Below are 21,179 nucleotides of genomic sequence, written 5' to 3'. Positions count from 1 at the left end.
GTCATGTCTTTTGCTTTAATTAATCAGAAAAACTTTACATAAGATAAATGATCTTGTGTTTCATCACATGCTTGCTACTTGTGTAGCAAGTATAAGGGGAGCAGCATCCAACAAGAATTTAAAACAGTGAGAACACGGTAAACAAAGAAGTTTAATGGGAGTTCTGTTCATAATAAATTTACACGAAAAAGATGACTATTATGGTTAATACCTTATCTTTTATTAAAAGAGTAATGCACAACACAATGGAAGTTATACACTAGAACTTTATTATCAGCTCCTATGGGAAAAGAAACCTTTATATATATATATATATATATTACAGAAATATAAATGGATGTAAAAAGGTTCACATTTGCAATTATGGGACCTAAGTATATACCAGCTCTTAAGTATCTTCAGAAGAGTTTGAAGAACCGTGCTGTCTGTCTCTCTATAGTAAGGCACTTTTTAACCATAGCATATTGTTTTATCTGGTCAAACTTTCGACCTTTGGGGAGCCAAGGTGAAAGCTCAAACTTCTTTGCTAAAATATATCCATTGTGTATTAAAATATCCAGGATGATTCATTCAGTCAACCCAACATCTACTCATCAGCAGGAGAACAAGCTAAGGAGGCATTATATCTTTCTCTAGCACACCACTTAAAGTGAGGCATTCCAGTCTAAAACGCAGAATTGTTCCTTTGAGTAAAATCATTACCGAGGGCGGCAGCGGGAAAGCTGGAACCAGAGAGACCTCTAGTGGCTCCACAGCTCGCGTCTCATTGTCCCAGCCCCGCACCGCGCACCGCGCCCCACCGCAGCGCTCCGCACCCCGCCGCTTGCCCATGGAGTAGGAGGGAATGAGCTGAAGGACCGGGAGTGGGGGGAAGGGGGAAAAGAGCTGCGGTTGTCTGACGGGGTGCCTGGGGACGTCTTGCTCCTGCCCAGGGACTTCTGGGGTAAATGGGCACAAACCGTGTCTCAGTTTCAGTCTTTAATTTACGGCGTTGGGAAGCAGTGCGCTGGGGGACGCGGTGTCAAAAATCAAAAAGATGATATAACTACCAGATCACTTCTAAATAAATACGTAAATAAAAAAAAAAAACATTTAAAGGTACAGCAATTTGCTTTTGTTTTACTGAGACTGCTAGCTGAAACCTCCTACACGTATGTGAATAATTTGGAACACAGGATTCCGTGATGTAATTTATGTTTTTACTACCCTCTGCTGTCACACCTGAATAATTTGATATGTTACTGTCCTCTTACTTCACTACTGGCCTTGTTTATGAGAAAGATCTTGGTTTAAAACTGTTTGTTTGTTTTTCTGTTTTGTTTTTTTGTTGGTTGTTTTTTGTTTGGTTTTTTTTTAAAATTTATTTCTATTTGATAACATAGGTGCCTATCAGCCCAAAAAACAACGATTTGTCTCAAGTCATATGCAGCTACAATCACCATTGGCAGCCTCATCTCACAAAGTCATCTTTCTTCCTGTTACTGCAAGTAGTCCCATAGGTACCACAGCTGTTAGCACAGAGCTGTGTCCATGGGACATCTCAACCATTGTCCCCAATGCAGAGTTCACACAATTTGGGTGGGAAAGTGTGTGAAACCTAGCAAAAAGAAAACTAAACAAAAAAAAAACAAAAAAAAAAAAAAAAGGCCTATAGTTTAATTTTACCAAGCAGATTGAAAATAAGCAGGGGCAGAGAGAGGGGAGACATGCAGTGTCTATTAAGTGCAGGTTATCAAAAAGAAACTGTCTCTGGATTATGTACAGTTTCACTTGACTGAAGCTTCATGGAAGATTAGGCTTCTTTTGTTCTCTGTGCTGTTTCACATAGATCAGTTGATGATGTGCAGAATAATTTTAACCACATATTAAACAGTGGTTAATCTAAGATAAGGAGATGAGCAAATATGAATAGTGAATAGTGTTTTTAGTGTTAATGCTAATTAGAGATGGAGTGAGCAGTTCGTCAGAAATCTAAACTCTTTTGGGCAGGATTCTCAAAAATATATGGATAAATAGGAGGCCTGTTTACTATCGCAATGTTTACCAGCCAGTCTCGTGTGTGGTACACATGATTTACAAAGGAGTCAATCACTCCTCTCTGATTTATGGCGAATAATAGCACTGAGGTGGCTGACTTCTGGAACTGCTGCAGACATGGAAAATAAAATAGGCAGAAAGTGTTAAAATCCAGGACACCGTGTCAAAGAGTTGCAAATATTAAGCTAGTTGGGTAGCATTTTTAACAGGAGAGGTAGGTGGAGTTGTGGGGTTCTGCAACATATAAAAATAACACATTATATTCTCCTTAAATTATGGCATTTCCAAAATATTACACTTCAGAACTTTGCTGGCCCCATAGGAGGCCTTTTCTGTGCCTTTTCTCTTGTAAAGATTTAATTGATCTCTTTTGTGGCTAGGAGAGATCTAATGTTTTGCAGATCTATTTTTATTTTCAGTTTTTGCTTTAATTCCCTTCATATGCCTTTAATTTCTTCATTTAAATTAATTAAGCTCTACTCAGATACATGAAGATGATGAGATTTCTCGACCTCATTCACCACACAGGTTATTCACAGTTCTTTCAGGAATCTTACCAACAGTTCTCAGCAATTTGCAGAGGAAACCTGTTTGTTACTTGTGTGCAAGTATTTCAGAAAGCCCATGAATAGGACAACCGGCACTTCAGAATTTGTAGTGAGAGCATTTATCTTTTTCAATAGAGTCTAATAGCATAAAATTTGTTCACGTAGCTTTGTTTTCTGGTGACAATAGGACATCACTGAGGAGAGGAATAAGTAGATAGTAGTTTAAGTGAGAAATGGCATCATTAAAAAGGAAGAAAAAGCTTGATTCTTTCTTTCTGTCTTTTTCTTTTTACTTTTTTTTTCACTTCTTGTTTTTTTTTCTTTTTTTCTATTTTTTTTAAGTCAAAAGGCAAGTTAACATGACAGTTTATATGCTGTATTATCTCCTTCCAGCCACCTGCTTTTGTGCTCTGATCACATTTACTCTTACATGGTGCATCTTCATTTTTCCTTCCTATTCTTTCAAACATTTATTGCATTAAACAAGCCTTATCAACCAGTTATTTGAATATATTGCTGGTGGCAGAACTGTGCAATCTACTTCAGTGAATAACTTCATCATCTTCACCTCATCATCCCTGATCAAACAGGTGTCTGGGCTACTTTTCCCCTGTAGGTGAACTCCTCTCTAAATATTATTTATTTTTGTATAATATATATATATAGCATACATATAATACAATACAATACAATACAATACAATATATATGATACTTACTGGAAGTCTGTTGCAGAAATGAATTTGGCATTGATATCTTTGTACATAAATATGTGCTGATCTGTGATAAATATGTGCTGACTAGTCCGATGGTAGTGGAATAGCAGGAATTATTACTGTTAGTGAAACTAACCTTTCAAGTATGAAAAGGTTACTGCTAGCCCTAAAAAAGGGTAAAAAAATAAAACTGAAGAAGTGTACTATATGGGAATGAGTAGGAAGAAAACTGTTAAACAAATGTAATTTACCAATCATTGCTATAATGAGAGATACGAATTTTCTTACTGAAATTGAAATATTGGTTTAGAACAGGCTAACAGAGTAAAGCCATTTCATATGTGGCTATTCAATACTCCTTCTCCTTCTTCTTCATCTCCAAATATATCTGGCAAGTTGAGAGATTGTTTTCTACAGTGAAGGGGTCCTAAACCAAAGGACTCTCTCTCTGTGACAATTTTTCTCACTTTTTATTTTTCATTTCCTGATTATAGGAACATATAGGACTTTGTAAACTTAAAATGTCAGGAAAGCATTTTCCTTATTTTTTGACTACCTTTCTTAAACATCTAGAGAGGCAAACACACTTGATTCCCATTTCTCTCTCAGGGTAGGAATAACTTATGTAGTATAATATTTGTTGGGAATTAAGTTAACCCCATATATCATCATTATTGGAATTATCAAGGAAAACACCTCGTAAACATTTTTATTCCATTCATCACTATTATAAAACACTAGACACAAATATTCCAGTGTAAATGTGAAAGAATACCTTGCAGTCATTAAATTTGTGTTGGTGTTATTGAGCACCTAAATTTCTCTTTAAAGATCTGGGCAACATTCTGTCAATGTTCACAAATCTCTGCTCATCTCTCTCCCAGGTCTGTACGTGCTTCACATACCTGCACCATAGCAGTGAGCCATTTGCTTGCAAGATATCCATAGCTGCTCTAAGGCTGTTGCTTTTCACCTTCATTACTGCAGCTTTAGGGCTTGACTCAAGTAAATATGTTTTTTCTTGCCCTGGAGTCCACCATCAGAGGGTCCTTCTGTGAAACCTCAGGGATGACAACTAACACTGAGTTGTGGTGTATACCACACGTTGCTGTAGCTGATTTGCAAATATGGTTATGCCTACATATGGAGTTTCTTTTCATGGACATCCACATAACTACCAAAGTCCTCGTGGTCCTCAGTCATTCAGAGCATCAGATGCTGTCAAAACCCATGCCCCCTTCCACTTAACCCACAAGTGCCAATTTAGCACCTGTTTTTAGTGCACATCAAAGGTGCACCAGGTGCACTTGGACAAGAACACTGTACACAGTAATCCAAAGAGCAGTGCTCTGGGGTTGTTGTGGGATATTTGAAATCCACACAACAGTTGACCTGAAAGAGGAGACTGATCTGGGGTCTTTTCAAAGGAGCTAGACTTATCTTGTCGCTAGGTTATCTAGTGTTGAGGGTTTTTAAATATCTCCTGCTTGAAACAGTTTCATGTCTTCTTAAATAAAAAAGCCTAAAACAAGCAAACAAACAAACAAAAAACTTCCCCAACCCCAAAACCTTGAAGTCAACTGGGAAATATTGATGTGTTATTTAAAGTGCTCATCAGTGACATGGATGGAAAAAACTGCTAAGCCTGACATTAAACAAGGCAAAAACCAAGTATTTAAAGCCAGATTTCTTACCCTTGGGTGACTGCCTGAGCCACTCTTGCTGAGGAAGTCTTGGTGGTTAAATTATGTTCTGAATTTGTATCTAAATGATAGTCCCAAGATAAAAATAATGGCTGTGAGAAGAACAAAATGAAGTACGTACCTTGGGCATAGACAAAAATGTAGAAGTTCCCTTTTTTTCCAGTGGTTTCTTCTGCTGTTGGTCAGTTGTTTCCTGGTTCCCTCCTCTGAGGTGCTTAATGCCCCCTTGTCTTTTTTTAGTGCATCTGAGCCAGAGGCTTTTCCACCCTGCTGCATGGCCCTGTGGTGGGTGCTGAGCCCAGAGGTGCCCCAGGGATTGGAGAGACTGAGAGCTGCAGGGCAGCCCATGGTGAGGGCATCTGGGGCTGTGGAGAGAAATTGGCTTCAGTTGATAGCTGTGGTTTGCAATAAATGATGTGGGGAGGCAAGCTGAAAGGTCTGAGGGAGAGAGGACATTCAGTGAGAATGAACAAATAGTGACAGCTGCTAAAGACTCCGCAGTCTGGGAAAACATCCCATCAAAGGATAAACTGTGACAAACCTATTACTGAACAGGGGTGCAGTGAGCACCATGGTTTTCATCCTTTACTGTCTTAACTTGTCACAACAAATGGCATCACAGAGCTAGTGTCTGAGCTCTAGAATCCCAAAATTGATGTTTTTTGAGAAATTAAACAAAGCAGAGCTAAGAAGAAAATAAGATCATGGCTCACAAATATTAAACCAAAGACAGGAGAGCTATTTTTCTCTAAATTGTTTTCTTTATTAACGACATTTCTTAATATCTATATGAACAGGTTTTGTTCAAAAACTAAGGAGTGACTGAATAATAACTTTCACTAATTCAATCTGGGGGCAGGAACATCATTATTTCTTGGCAGACAATCATTGCCGTGAAAGAAATGCAATACAGGTGAGGTAAAATATGTGTGAACAGACAATTGGCTGAAATATGTTTTGATAAGCCATATAAAACTCAGGAATTACAAATACCTCTACAGAAACCAGGACTGTGAAATAATTTCCCAATGAACAAAAGCTAGGAACACATTTGTGACCAATTAAGCTATGTGATTGGTTCTAATATATATTATCATTTTCCCAGGTAGCTTTAAAGTATGAAAAGATGAACAAAATGACCGTTTCATAATAACATAGCTCCTTAGCATGACGGATAACATTTATTATTTATTTCATCAAATACTTCATTAACTCAGTGAATGCTTCCAAGTTCCAAAAATGACATTTCCCAGGGTTAAAGTCTTTCAGACAAAGGAACTGAGAACAAAAGTGAGAGCAAGTACCTTGAAAGTAGGAGAGAAAATCAAAGAAGAGAGGGGTGGTGAATACAAGCCTTAATTCAGGATGCTCTCCCACAGCAGGTCCCATCAGTTCTAGGAGCTGCTGCCTTCACCCTAATGCTTTACCTGCCAGGCAGTCCCTGCAGGGGTTTCTGAGTGCAAGCAGGTATATTTAAAATTCATATTTTTTTCAAAATTAAAGAGCATGCCCTGGAGCAGCAGAAAATGAAGTTATTTGTAAATACAAATTATAGTGTAAATTTGCAGTGAAACTTAGGAACTTTGATCATGTGTGTTTTCAAAATCTTGAAGATTATATTTTCCCTAAATGCTGAAGAAGTATTTCTTATTTTAACAAAATATATTTTCTGTAGCACTTTCTAAGTTTAAATACATTTTATAATCTATTTGGATTGTGATAAGTGCTAAGTCTAGTTTGACCCCATAACAATTTGGTTTAGGTTCATAAACAGTCCTCTTCACAAAGAGGATGTTACAGACAAATAAAATGCTGTATTTGAAGCATGAGCAATTCAAAATCTGCCTTCTAAATTGAGCCACAAAAACAAAGTTCTTCTCTGAGACCCTTAGAGGGAAAATGACCACTTACCATATTGCAATTATTAGTATTTCTTATTTTCCAGACATTACTGAACGTATTTAAGATCCTCATGAGCTGTTTTGGCAGATACTTATTGATGCATTTTAAGTCTTTTGTTAGCTATAGTCTTTAGTCATTTTAGTACATTGAGAACTAATCTCCAAGTCTGTCAGTCCCGTTTTGCATTACAAATCATTTGTAGTTTTATAACTGTCATTTCCAAGGACATCTGGAAAAGATGGATTTATGAAAGGTTATCATGCATTCTAAGGAGGCCGGGAATTAGCATGACTTTGTAAAGGTTCTTGTAAATTGAGCAGCAGCCATCACTGGCAATAAGCTGTTTTCTGCTCTAGTCAAGTATCTTTATTTAAATATTAAGGAAGAGGTGTGACCTTTGGCCTCAAAGATCACTATGATACAGCAGTAGCACAATCTATTAGCTGTCAATGAAGTATTATGGCCCTGGCTCTCTCAAGACACCTATTTGTGGACAGTGTTATAATAACCCTTCCATTAGGCATCCCCAAGGCAAATAACCTTGGCTTTAACAGAGTCAGTTTAAAATTCCTTGGAGTAACATTAGGAGAATATCTGGTTTGTGTCAGTTTAGGATCAACTACCAGCATTAGTCCCATTCTGTAAATTGTAAGTAGCTGTGGATTTTTCAGAATTATTTTATACATGCCCACAGGTAAATATTAAATACAAAGGATGTGAAAACTCAAATTGCTTTCTACTTTTTACTTGGAATACGGGAAGATTAATGGGCATCTAACAGGTGTAAGCATTTTAGAACAGAATCCATATTCTACTGTATACATTTTATTTCTTTGTTGATGGAAATAATACAGTGCCATGAGAATTGAACTGCACCAAAAAAAAAAATGGTCAGAAACAAAATAAAACAGTAAATATAGTAGTCTAGATAACATTTTTATGGGTTGGTATGTTTTCATACATAAATAATTAAGCATAACTACAATAAGATAATAAATTTAGGAAGCTATATAAAAAACCCCAGAATTATTCATATACTGTGTCTTGTTTGTTTGTCTCCGTTACATTTCCTGCTTTTCAGGTAAGAGTATCTTTCACATTCAAAGTTCAGTCTAAGGTCAAGTAATTTTAAACTTGTGAGGTGTTCAGAATGAGTTTTATCTTCAGGTGTCTCCTATTATTTAAACAAAATAGATCTGATTATGCTCCCCCCACATCAACTGCATTGCTTTGAAAACTGCAAGAGTTTCCTGACATGTATAAAACCAACTAAGGTTGTTTATTGCACTTTCTTCAAGAGAACAGCTATAAAGACACCTTTCTTCACAGGTAACAATCAAAATCAGACTCAGTTTAAATATTTTGAGAAAACAGAGGTATTTGCAAGTACTAGAAATAATCTACTAAAACTACTACTGATATTTTGAATTTTTTGCCATTGTACTGGCTATAGTCTTTCCTCTGAATCCAGCTTTAGTGTCTACTAAAAATTATTTTTGTTCCTGAAACACAGCAAGCAATTGAACGTGCTTGCTCTTGTGAAATCAGCAGTTTGGCTCATTCTGCAGGTATGGCTTCTATGCAACTTTATTTTCTGTTGATTTTTAGCAGCAGCACATCATTTCTTAGGCAAGAATAAAAGCATTTGTGTGATGGGAAACTACACAAGCTGTCCCACAGCGAGGTTCAGTGCCTCCACACTGCCTCCCTGTCCCCAGAAGGGCTTTGATGGAGCCAAGGCAGTGATGGATCCCCTCCAGCCACTGCCCCCAGGACTCTTCTACTCAAGGAAGGTTTACACATTGCAGAGGAAGAAAGCACCTGAATTAAAATAACTCAGTGCTAAATTGGCCAGTTCTCTCTGCTTAGTTTTGAAGAGTTCTCTTCCCACCCCCTCACCAACTGCAGTTCTTGACCTCCTTCGAGGGTTTTATGGGAAGATGAACAAAGAGGAGGGAATAAAAAATGCCATGGAGGCAATAGTCCACTATACTGTGATACACCTCCTAATGGGTGCATTGGGATTTATCCCCTTGCCTAATGAAGGCAGAAGAGGCAAAGTCTACCTGGGCTGGGACTGGAAATATTCAAAACTACTGGTGCAGATTCACGCTACAGCAAATAGTCTTTGGCTCCTGTACAAATGCCATCATTACCCTGGGCAACATGGGCTTCAGGACCAATCTGCTGTCCCTCAGGAGGTTCTGGCATGTTGGCCAGTCCCTGACAAGGAAAAGAAGCTCCTGAGTCAGATTGGTCAATGTCAGAATTTTACAGCAGCTATTTTTGCCCTGACTTTCTCAGAGTTAGAAACTGTGGGCCCAAAACCTGCAGACACTGAAAGATTGCCTCACCTTTCTTGTGACCCTGACAAGCTTATTTCAAACCAGTGTGAGGGATCTCCACATAGTTTCAAAGCAAACAATTAAGCTGAGTATTACAGTAGTTGTTTTCAAGTGTATGGTTCTCACATATTGCACACTGTGTTGGCAATATTCGCTCTCAATAAAGGGCACTTGACTTTTGGTTCATTCTCCCTTTAGCACTTCTCTCAAAGTGATATTGGATACAAAGCCATTTTCTTTCATAGGGCAATACATGGCAAAATCTAGGATGTAATTTAAGGGGCTCTATTGATATCATAAATTACAAGAAGTCTGCTGAAGCAGTTTATGAATGGCAGTAAAAACCTGAAACTGAATTACATCATTAGAATCATGCACCACATACATGTATTATTATTTATAATACAGACCTAAGTATCTCTATATTTTATAGGCAATGAACATACCCTAGGACCTTGTGCTAAAGAGGAATAGGACTTCCAGAGCCTCTTCCAGGCATTTGTGCTCCCATAACAGAATAGAAAAGTGATGTTTATGAAATTATTTCAAAAGGAGGAAAGAATCCCAAGTCTCTAAGCTTGGGAAAGCACAACATCACTGCAATGTTCCATACAAGATCAGTTCCTTGTGCTGCTCTTTGAGTAACATCTTTGCTTCACCAGAAGTGAGTTTGGGGGTTGCTGAGGACCTGTCATTTCAGTATGCAAAATTTGGATCCATATTTCAGAGTATACACAAATCTGATTTGGGCAATAGATGGCAAATAGGTCACTGTCTCTATGCTTTTAGATTCTCTAGGTCCAGCCACACTTTGAATATACAGTTATGCAAAGACAGAAAAAGTAAGAAAACTTCAGTCTCCCAGAAACAGTCTGTGAGCTGTCTCAAATCACTTGCTCTCAGTTTCTGTATTAATGTAGTTCCCAAACAAGATAGTGTGCAGTCTGCATTGAGACTCCAGACATCTCCAGAAAATGAAGTTTGAAGGGAAAAGACCAAGTAGGCACATTTTGGTAAATCTTTTCATGTGAAATGTACTTCTCTGCCTTGCTGCACTGGCAAAATAGGCCATGAGGCAGATAATAGTAGTGATAAGCATATTTTTATTGGCCTCTCAGAGAAAAAAAAAAATGTAAGCTCAAGCATAAAACTCCTGTTCGAAAGAAAATCCCCAATAAAACCAAAAGGTCCTTGATGTAAAGTTTGCTCCCACCAGCAAGGTTATCAAGAGCAAGCCACATGCAACTCCTGGTAACACAGAAAGTTCCTGGAGCCATCAGGTTTAGGATTTCAGGGGCCTAAAGAAATAAAATCTTTCTTTATTACTGGATTTCAATACACTGATCACCAAAACTAAGTTCCTCTGACATTATGAGTCTTACAGGGTGAATAAGTTTATTTTATTCTCATGCTTGGTAATAACATATTGTTATTACCACTATAACACTATGTTATTTCTGGTCATTTAAATAATCACATAATTACTTGTCACCCCTAGTGCATTGGTATTGTTTCACAGGTACCAGCCTGTTAAACCAGTGAGTGCCAGGCTCAGTTGAAGCTGCAGCTGTTCTCTGACAAGCAGGAGGAGCTGATGCTCCTTGCATTTGCACCAGCCTCTGGAGGAGAAAGAGCAGCAAGAAAGGGAGGGAAGAATATTTGTGTTTTACCCTTTAAAATTTGGCACAGTTTGGCAGAAAAAAAGGAGCAAATTATGTGAGAGAAGTGGGTGATGAGAGCCAGCTATAAATTACCCCATTGGAAGAGGCAAATAACTTGAAATAACATCCTTTCTTTTCCAGTGGGAGAGGACAGTCTCTGCCAGAGCCCAACCCAGTATTCCCCTGCCTGCTTTTCAGGATGATATTTACTTTTGAGCAGAGATCTTCTTTCAGGTACACCAAATTAGTCTTGTGACCTTTTGGGATCAAGAAGGTACCTTCTTTTGTTTTCCATGCTCCTTAACCTCAGCTGTCTCAGGCTTTTCTTTCTCTTGCCCAGAGGATGCTATAACCCCTGTGAAAAAGCAAGTCAAATTTAGGTTGACCATGCTTACTTTACATTGAAGTAAACCTAAATTGCTTTTTGTCAGTTTGTTTTTATAACAAGCTGGCTGTGTATATTAGCTGTCCTGCAGTAGAAACTGTTTTCCAGTGGAAATGATGGAATGGTATTTCTGCAATGACTTTGGGTATTTACTTAACTTTCCTAATGATTCTTTAGCAATGTCTTTATTAGCAAATTCTAATTCTAATTCTAATTTATTAGCAAATTCTAAAGAATTAGCAAATTCTTTATTACTGATGAAAGTCCTCCCCCATAATGATGAGAGAAGATGCCCATGCCACAGATCAACTAATTGATGAAAAGATATTATATTAAGAATATTTAATGATAATGTCTTATGCTTTAAAAAGAAACATTTCCCTTAACTCATCCTACTCCTGGGAGAGTATGTAAAAATACTTCCAAACGCTTCATAGTAAACTTAAATAATTTATAATCATTTGGTAACTGAGGGCAAGTCCATTACAAGTAAATACAATGTACAAATATGTGTTCATGTAAAATGCTTTAAAAAGCAACCCAAAACTCCTCAACCACTGTTCACAAAATGAATGTTCTCAGAGGGTTTGTAGTAGGGAGAGCTCTCAGCGGTGTTGGGCTTTGCCTTCCCTCCCATTCAAAGCCCCTCCAGCTCAGTGCGAGGAAAGCCTGGGAGGTCTGCAGAGATGCTCAAGAGTATTGTCAAATTCTGGCTTGCAGGATCTGGGCAACCAGACCCTGTAGCCTCAGTTTTGTACTCATAGGTTTTGAGCATGTTAGGTGCTAGCAGGGTTGTGAGGTGACTCTGCTCTGGGATGGAGGCAGCATGATTAGGAGACCCATGACAGCTCTGAAGAAGAAATCCAGAGGGAAAGTGAGGCTGGGAGAGGTGCCTCTCCCTGGAGAGGTGGGAGGATGGGGGTCAGCACAAGCAGTTTTGTTCATTTGACTCTGCTGGTGGTGGGACTCTTTGCAGAAAGCAGCAATTGCCATCACTGCCATCTGCACTGTGCAGACACAGGGTCCTGGGACATCCCCAGACAACATCAGGAAGTGACTCATGGCATGTAAATGTGACATGCTTCAAGTCCAAAAACCTAAAAGGGAAAGCTAATTTCTAATCCAAGGACTAAGTTTTTAAAATACAAGAACTCTTTGGGAGAGCCATTACTTTTTGGGTTGGTTCCTCTTTTGCAAACACAACATCCATCTTGTTTAGAATCCAGAAACAAATATATCACTTGAATCAAGGCACTTTACAAAAAAAAGCACTGTTTATTGCCTCCTTTCACACAGAGGGAAGTTCCCAACATTAATGTATCTACTACTCGGTCAATCTCTCATGCAGCTTTCTGGATATTCTAGTACCAATATATATATATATATATATATATATATATATATAAATTTTTTTTTTTAGTAAGGGAAAATTAACATCTTAAATCCCACCTAGAAATCAAAAGGAAAAAGTCCAGGGCCTAAGTGTTGATGCAAGGACTGCTAGGGCTTTCAAGGAAGTAATATTATGAGGATAACTGGCTATCCAAATCATTTGCAATCTACCCTGCTATACCCTGATATTCTGTTGTAAAAAAGGACAGTAAGAACAAGAGTAAATAAATTCTCTGAGAAAACTACATTGCATTTTGGGATGCCAAAACACTCATTCCATGAATGAAATTAATGTATTAGCCACAGCCTTAGCACCAAGTAAGCATGCTTTGCTACAGGGATCTCATTTGGGGGAAAAATAGTTTGGAGAGTAACCAGGAGGATATATTTCAATAAGATTTGAAAAAAAGTACTCATTATTTCTCATGATTTGGGGCATTTCCCCCTCTAAGACAGTGTTGTCTCTCAAACTCATAAGCATATGAATCTCTTTGACTATACTATTGTTCAATCTGCCTGTTCATAACTCAGCCTCTTATTCCATTATAATGCTTGAATGATTCACATGCAGTGTTTCCAATCCACTTTTCCTATCTTGTGAAACTTTTTAACGAAATGTTAGCATTTGCAGGCACCAGATGTTTTGACATAAGGAGAAGCAATATGTAAATTTTAATCCATGCTAGGAACAATAGCCTGGAGGCACCTTTTTCTTATTACATGAATCATATACTTAACCACAATGTGGTGGATTATATCAAAATCATCACCACCCTGAATATAGAAAACTTGTCTTGTGCTTGCCAATTAATGAAACTGATATATATTTAACTTGATGGGTACCAGTAATTTAACCAATAAGCCTTAGCATACTTCACTGCTGCAGCCTCCTTTATAATTAGAGTTTTGGTCTGATTATTATCACAACTTCATAGGTTTTCCCCTAATCTCCTATTGGTTGTCAGTAGACATGATGCTGACACTAAATCTGTTTTTCTGTCAATTGCAAATATCACTACTTTAATCAAACAGTGTATCACAGTGCTTTTCTAATCTCTGAAATAACGTTTGATTTTATTTTCTGATACTGTTTATTTAATCGTCAAGTGTCTGAGCCCACAACAGGAGGAGCATTGCCTTTCTTCAAAGTGAACTGAGGGCTCTCAGTCCCTCACAAAGGAGCCAAGTACCTTTTATGAACAAATCCTAAGTGCATAATAAATATGTAAAAAAGCAAAGCTTCTTTTCATGGCTAATCACTGAACTTTAAATAATATTTATAATAATATTCTGGTTTAATACTGAGGGGGGTTTCTTACTCATTTGATGAAATAAAGAGCCCAGAGTACATCTTTATTACAAATAGAATGTTTATCTGATGCACAGAGCAATGAGCACTATTTTACATAAAACAATGAACTATTACAAAACTGTAGCTGAAATATATACTACTACCCAAGAACTTTTGAGTCATTTCCTGCCCTGAAAGCACCAAATATCTTTTAAAGAAAGCAGCACTTTTGGTATGAGAAATTCAAAATGCAATCTAAATCTTACTTAAGTCATTAAGTAAGAGTATCTTCTAATTTCAAATGCTACTTAATTATCAGCTTTAGAAAAATATTTTACATCTTAAAATACAATGGTCTATTTATTGTAGATTGTCTGGGGAACATCTAGTACATTAAAAGGTTTTTGTAGACCTTCCTAGTGATTTAACTGATAGCATCATGCCTGCTAGCAATTTTGCAACATTCTGAAAACACTTTCCATAAATCAAAGCCTTAGCAGCAGGAATAAGCAGATGGCAGGAGACCATATTAAAGAATGTATCAATTATTTTTATTAATGGAAGGCTACTGGATCATGATGTATCGTAATGGACTAAATGTTTAGCAGTTGTGAAGTGTTTTGTCTGCCAGGTATCTCAGGTGTTCTTAGTGGATGTTATTACACTGTTTTGTGATGGCATTCTTTGGGGGACCAAATAGTGAAGTTTCACAAGGGATATATAAAGTGATGTTTTAATTTAAGTCCTTTAGTTGTATTGTGTAATAAACAAAAATAATAGCATGTATAAATTGTAATTTAAGATCATTGCATGTACAGTGTTTAACAAAGTATATTCTGTCTGCATATATTGACTTAGAAAACAAGATACAATGTAGCTAACAATGAAAAATAGCAATTATTAAAAAAATATTCTACAGTTTCATAATAGTAATGTAAATGTCTTTCCTTATCTAAGAGACTTAACATAATTTTAAATTACAACAATTTTACATCCCCCATTCATATATACAGCCCTATTAAAGTCAAAAGGTATTATAGTAGCAATGTTCTTATTAAGATTAAATGACTGAATTATATTTAGTTATTTTACTCTATAAAGAAACTGTGCTCCTGTTTGTTAAAACTGCACTTACTGTAGTTTTTTCACACTATTCACTCTATGCACAGCAACATAATTTAGGTTTCTGTTCTTAAGTAAAGTATCTATATCCATTTCATGAGTTAAACAAGCCGTTAATATTTCAACTCCCCTCCCTTTTGTGTAACTATCATTGCCTTTTTGTGTACTCTGTAGGAGAATGTCCACCAGCTTTCAACTGCTGCTGCTGAAAACAAGCAAGAACTCTTCATTGAACTCTTCCCCTCACCTCTTGCCCCACTTGAGGTCACACTCTGTAAGTCTCTAAACTCTTTTCTAGACCCAGAGCTACAGACATTATACATCTCTTTCATGAGACTTCATTAAAGAGATCTCTGTAGGAAACAACTAAAACATGTCTTTCCCTTGCACCACGTTTTAGTCCAAAAAACCTCACATGGACAGCAAGGAAATTCTGCCTGAGGAAGGACATCAGGGTTTGTCCCTGTAGTCATGAAATCCCTTTCCTCTACACGAGCCAATAGGACCATGCTCTACTCAGCTCTAACAACACCTTTGGTTTCACAGCAGTTTTCCCAGACTTGGGGTGGCAGAGGGGCTGCTTCCTCCAGAAACTGAGGGATATGGCTACCAGCACATGCATCTCCTAATGCCTTCAGTACCATCCAGTCCATCCCTAGAATGTCCTACTTTACTGTTTCTAGCATCCTGGCCCACCACTTTATTTCACAGGTGATGCTGTAATACATATTACAGTTATTAGCAAAACAAAAAATTATGATGACATCCTATTAGAAAAAAAGCATAATGGTTATAAAACAACTTTGCCATCATACACGTCTACAGGTATGGATACATTTAGTGTTTTGGGTAATGAGGATTTTGTGTGAATGAAGAAAGCCTGAATATGTTTAATGATAGACACAATATGGTATGTTGCAAAAGCTTCTGTTGAGCTTCCCATGCAGGAAGGGAAAAAAGTAATCTGGTGCTCCAGCAATTGTCAGAAGAATGAAAATCAACTTTAAAAAAATCTAATGGATGCACTATAATGTTGGTGGGTTTTTTTAGAACAGTACTTATAAAAGTGATGAAATTCAGGATGTTATTTAAAGTCAGGATAGTTCAGAAATATGGTCTAACTTCCATGTAAAAGTTCAATGGGAAAATCATGTAATCCATTCATATTTTATTTCTTTTTCTCCATTATGAGCAATCCACACTGGTGTATTTTATTGTAATGTAGTTGAAACTGCAGTAAAAGGACAAATGGCATTTGATATCAGCCCAATATTCCCTCCTTTCATCAGATGAAATGGACAAAAAGTATCCCACACCAGACACAATGTGGGCATAAATGTTATTTTTAATTCATCATGGTTTATATTCAAATGTCAACATTATCTAGACTTTGGCAAAACTATGACACAGTAGTTCTTCTTTCAATGATCTTAATTTATAGAAGCACTCCAGCTAAAACACTGATCAGTTCTATGTTCAGTTACCTTTGGTTAATCCTCACTTGTCTTTCCATTCCTTTGTTCCATGTTAAGCAAAAAACCAAAAAGTGACCAGTGACAGTGCAGTGGAAGCATATGTTACCTTTTTCTGAGGGCCTGGGCTGTCTGGAACCCCACAAAAACACAACAGGATGATAAGGTTTGCTCTGTTCAGCTTACAGCTGGTTTGTGCTTCTTACATTCAAGTAGTTTGCACAGGCTCACAGAAACCATTTAGTTTCCTAAAAACATAAATATTCTTGTGAAATTCCATACTCCATCACCTTTCATAGCCATCCACATTCCAATTAAGAAATTATCACGACACTGCCTGGGTTGGTCAGGAGTGGTCTACAGCCCTGGAGGAGCACAACCCTCACAAGGACTGTAAGATGGACCCTGGTACCAATAACAGAGGAGGCAACAGAGGAGACATCAGGAAGAAGCAATTGCTCTGATCTTGGATAATATGTTTAAATACATGTCAAAGGCAAAGAACAATCTGGTTTAATCTCTTCTTACTATTTCCATCTGTGACACTTCTGGTACATGAGGCAGGCACAGTGACAAAAAAATTAGGACACACTTTTGAAATATATTTTGAATCATTAGAGAATTCTCTAATGTGATGCTTTGGCTCTGGTTGAGGAAAGGTTATGAAGAACCTGTGCCAACTTATTTTCCCATGTATTAATATTACAATTACAATGATTGCACTTAATGTCCTCCAGGAACATGCATCACTCTCCAGAATTTCACTAAGTATAGAAATGGTGTGTCTTCTACCTGCCCTCTAACTGCCAAGCTTTTACTGAGTCATCAAAACATTTTCTAAATGCCCCTTCCTAGCAGGATGGTGATGAGAAGCAGCACATCACATCAAGACTTCTGAATATACCCTTCCTTTTCAGCTTTTCTGTAGTGAATCCAATGCCAAATTTGTAATTAAATTCTTTTTGTTTAAGTGCATGCAACGGCAATCTTGTCATTTTCCTCTTGTTTCCAAGTGGATCAAAGGCACGCGTACGGATAAAGTCAAATCCCTTTGGAAAAACCTTGCTGTGCTGCTAAAGGACACTGGAAGCTTTGTCCAGAACCACAGTATCATAGCTCTGAGTTCTGATCTCTTATACACAAAAGAGGACACTGTTTGAATATCCCTGGATTAAGAAGCTGAAATAGCACTGTTATCAATATTGCTTTTTTTAAATTGTGCTAATTGTAACGTAGAGTATCTTTGTTGAGTGCATCCATAAAATCTTTCTGCTGAAATGTCATATCTTAGTCTGTCTGAGTTCGTTTGAGTCTCTGTCTTTGTGTTAGTTTCCATTTTTCTTCTGTGTCATTAAAACATACATTAAAAGTCTGTTCTTCTACAAAAGAATTTTTTTTAAAAAATGGAATTCCATGAAAAGCTTAATGTATTTTCTCCTTTTAAAGAGAAATCTATGCAGTTTAAACTTCATGCTCACATCACTTGTGAGAAAGCATTAATATCTGTTTTTTCTAATTTAAAACCTGTAACGTGCCTAGAGTTCCCAGCTTAAATAATTCCCTGTTGCTTCACGTTTTGCAGAAATTTTAGTTATATAAAAAAGAGAAATTAAAAAATTACTAAAACTCATGTTTGTATCAGAGAAAAGTGTATGCAGGTTGTGGAGAGAGTTTGAATAAAGTTTTGTAACATGGCTGTTCCCTTTGTGGTAAGCCTTTTCATAGTACTGTAAAAAGTCATGGAATGATAGTAAAAAAGTTCCCAGTGAAGGAAGGTTTGTGCAAATGTCAGCTGTGAGCAGAGGATGTGGATTTGGGGCAAAGTGATATGAGTTCATGTCCATTTCAGTTTCCTGTGAAGTAGGGGCTGATTTAAACCCTTGTCATGTAGTAACTTGTCTTCACAGTGACTCTCCTTATTTGTATTTAAATAAGCATGAACACCATGCTTACATTCAACTCAGTCTCTTAGCCAGTGGCTTAGAGAAGTTTGAGGCCCTTTCTGATTTTATAAATCATCTCCATCGTCTGTGCTAAAGCTGCTTCTCCTGCTGCTCTCCTTTGATGCAGCTGGGGACGTGGAGGACAAGAGTGGGTCTGTTCCAAACGGTGACACTGTGTCATCCAGTAGAATTTCCTCTAGTCGTTGTTCTTCTTTTAAAGCTGCGCTGAAGGACAAATCTGTGAAGTGTGAAAGTGGATCAGAAAAGGCTGTAGATCCATCACAAACGTCAGAATTTGGTCTGTGTGCCAGAGGCATTTGTTGGGAGTAGTCTACAGAGTTCTCCTCTGGATAAGGCTGTTGCTTGATGACCTGTGCAGCTAAATCAACTGCACTGAGTGAAGACATGACTGGAAGGCCATGTGCACGTGCCTGGATCTCTAGTTCCTAATAATTAAAAAAAAAAAATTAGATAATGACTTTAAAAGACAAAACAGTGTCTTCAGAACTACTGAAACAGGGTACAGATCCTTTTTGCAAATTAATTATAACTTTTTTTGAGTTGTGAAGCAATGAAATTTTGAAACATGAAATTATTTGGACCATGGGAGTTTGCCACTAGAGTATGTTCCTCTTTATTTAACCTCCTGTCTCAAGTCAACTGTCCTACAAGAATATAAGAGGTAGGACAGCATCTCTAAAACAATTGCGTGCTGAACCCAGTAAAGGTGTCAGAAAAATATTATTGATTATATGTCTTTCTATCTCTCTCTTCTCTTCATAGGTGTCTATATTCAAATCTTCAATTCAAGCCATGCAGGGTCATATTCTGCTGCTGTATGTCACAAGCAGAAATAACATGGCACACTCTGCCCAAGGGAGTGTAACGTAAAATTTTTACAAAGGGAAAATTAAAATACTGAAGAAAATTTAGTGTCCAGTATTGATTTTTGGCTGCAGAGATATATTTTTGCTTCCTTTTTTTTCTTTCTGTGGCTCTAATACATACCTAAGGAAGCTGTTTGCACAAATACTCAAATAACTTCCTATGTATTTTTTTATGCAAGGTCTAATTATCAAAAGAATTTCTTAGAAATCTAAAAAAAAAACCCTTTGCAATATACACAGCAATAAATAGGGAAAGCAAATTCACTTTAATAAATGCCATTGGGAGGAAAATTATCTAGATTAATAAAATTTGATGAGGGATAAGTACAGAGAAAGCTTTGTAGTTCATGGCAACACTCTTATACAAACCTGAATTCGGAGTAGAAGTCTCCTGTTAGCATGCTCTAATTTCTTCTGCCTGTGTTCTAATTCTCTAGCTCTCTGTTGTTCTTTTTGTAGCCACTTGATGTACTCCACTGATGCTTTTAAAATAGTTCCTTTGTTCCAGCGCATATCACTGCAGAATGTAGAGATAACCTTTTCACAATTGTGCATGTCAGCAGAATTCATAAGAACTTACAAAATCTTTTACATTAATATGAAATAATGATTTACATGACTATTATTCACTCTTAGATATTATTGCTTCTGAATGGAAATTTTAATAGAATAGTTAAGAAGCCCTTATATAGTAAAATTAATCCCAGAATGAAAATAAGTGTCAAAAGAAAGTAATAAAGTGAGTTTTTGTGGGAGAGCTAAATGCAATATCATGATTCTACCATTACAGTTTTTATATTTTTAGTGAAAATTGCTTTTATTATTAACTCTAAGATTAAAATCTATGTGCAGTATTTCTGCATTAATGAACTAGGAAATATACATTACTGAGGACTTAAGCCTAAATTTTTAAAGATCATTTTGAATATACTACTCCTTTTACCTGACTTACTAATGAGGTTGCTCTTATGCTTGTTGAGAAAAAAATGGTCTGTGCTGAATGCCACTCCTCATTGATGACAGACCAGACAAATCACACTTTGGTGACCATTATGTCTATGGAATGATAAAAATCCTGTTCAAAAATCTTGAAACAATATAAATGAAGTTAAAATCCACAGCTACAGGAAGCTCCCCAACTCCAAATAAAAGCCGTACAAAAGCCTAATACTATATCTGTCCCTCACTCAGGAAATCATCACTTAGCTTCCAGCTTACAAGCAGTCTTACTGACAAAAATGCACGTGTTTAAATGCATCTGTTCAAGGATTTCTATGTACCCATTTATTGGCTTTCCTTGTATTCCTTTATGTATGGTCTTGGAGGCCTTGAAACACGAATGAAATTTGTTGAAAATGTTTAATTTCTAATAAAGGTCAGTATTTTATGACGCAAGATGGGCCTGCTGCACTACATATACAGACAAAAGCTTTTATTCAAACTATCCACTTTATTGCAAAATGGCTTAGACTGAGATGAAAACTGGAAGAAGTTCTGGTCCTACATAACAACCTTGAGAAGGAAAAAACTATTTAAACCAGTAAGAATCAGACTTTGGGAGTGGAAAGTAACCACCTTATTGCGTTTTTTTGATACCTATTTCAAAAATCTGTAGTCTGGAATTTATAGAGTCAAAAAAAAAAAACAAAAAAAAAACAGTCTATAGTCCAGTCAGTCACCACTTTCCATTATTCCTTCATTTCTTTGGTTAATGAGACTTGTTCCTAATCATATGCTCACCTTTGGGAGTAAAACTGAGATCTGGAGTGGACTTAC

General features: G+C 37.0%; 1 protein-coding gene across 1 annotated transcript in view; it reads right to left on the bottom strand.

The window, feature by feature from the left end:
- Positions 1–18,233: 18,233 nt before the first annotated feature.
- TFEC (transcription factor EC) overlaps positions 18,234–21,179 on the bottom strand; it is an 85,188-nt gene continuing 82,242 nt past the window's right edge. Inside the window, exons 7-8 of the mRNA XM_030455546.1 lie at positions 19,773–19,920; positions 18,234–18,962 (exon numbers count right to left, since the gene is read on the bottom strand). Of these exons, the coding sequence (XP_030311406.1) occupies positions 18,582–18,962; positions 19,773–19,920 (529 nt within the window). The 3' untranslated portion in view covers positions 18,234–18,581. The remainder of the gene's footprint in view (positions 18,963–19,772; positions 19,921–21,179) is intronic.

Source organism: Calypte anna, chromosome 1 (assembly GCF_003957555.1).
Source record: "Calypte anna isolate BGI_N300 chromosome 1, bCalAnn1_v1.p, whole genome shotgun sequence".
NCBI lineage: Eukaryota > Metazoa > Chordata > Aves > Apodiformes > Trochilidae > Calypte > Calypte anna.
The sequence above is the reverse complement of the archived record's forward strand: the minus strand, read 5'-3'. Positions and strand labels throughout refer to the sequence as shown.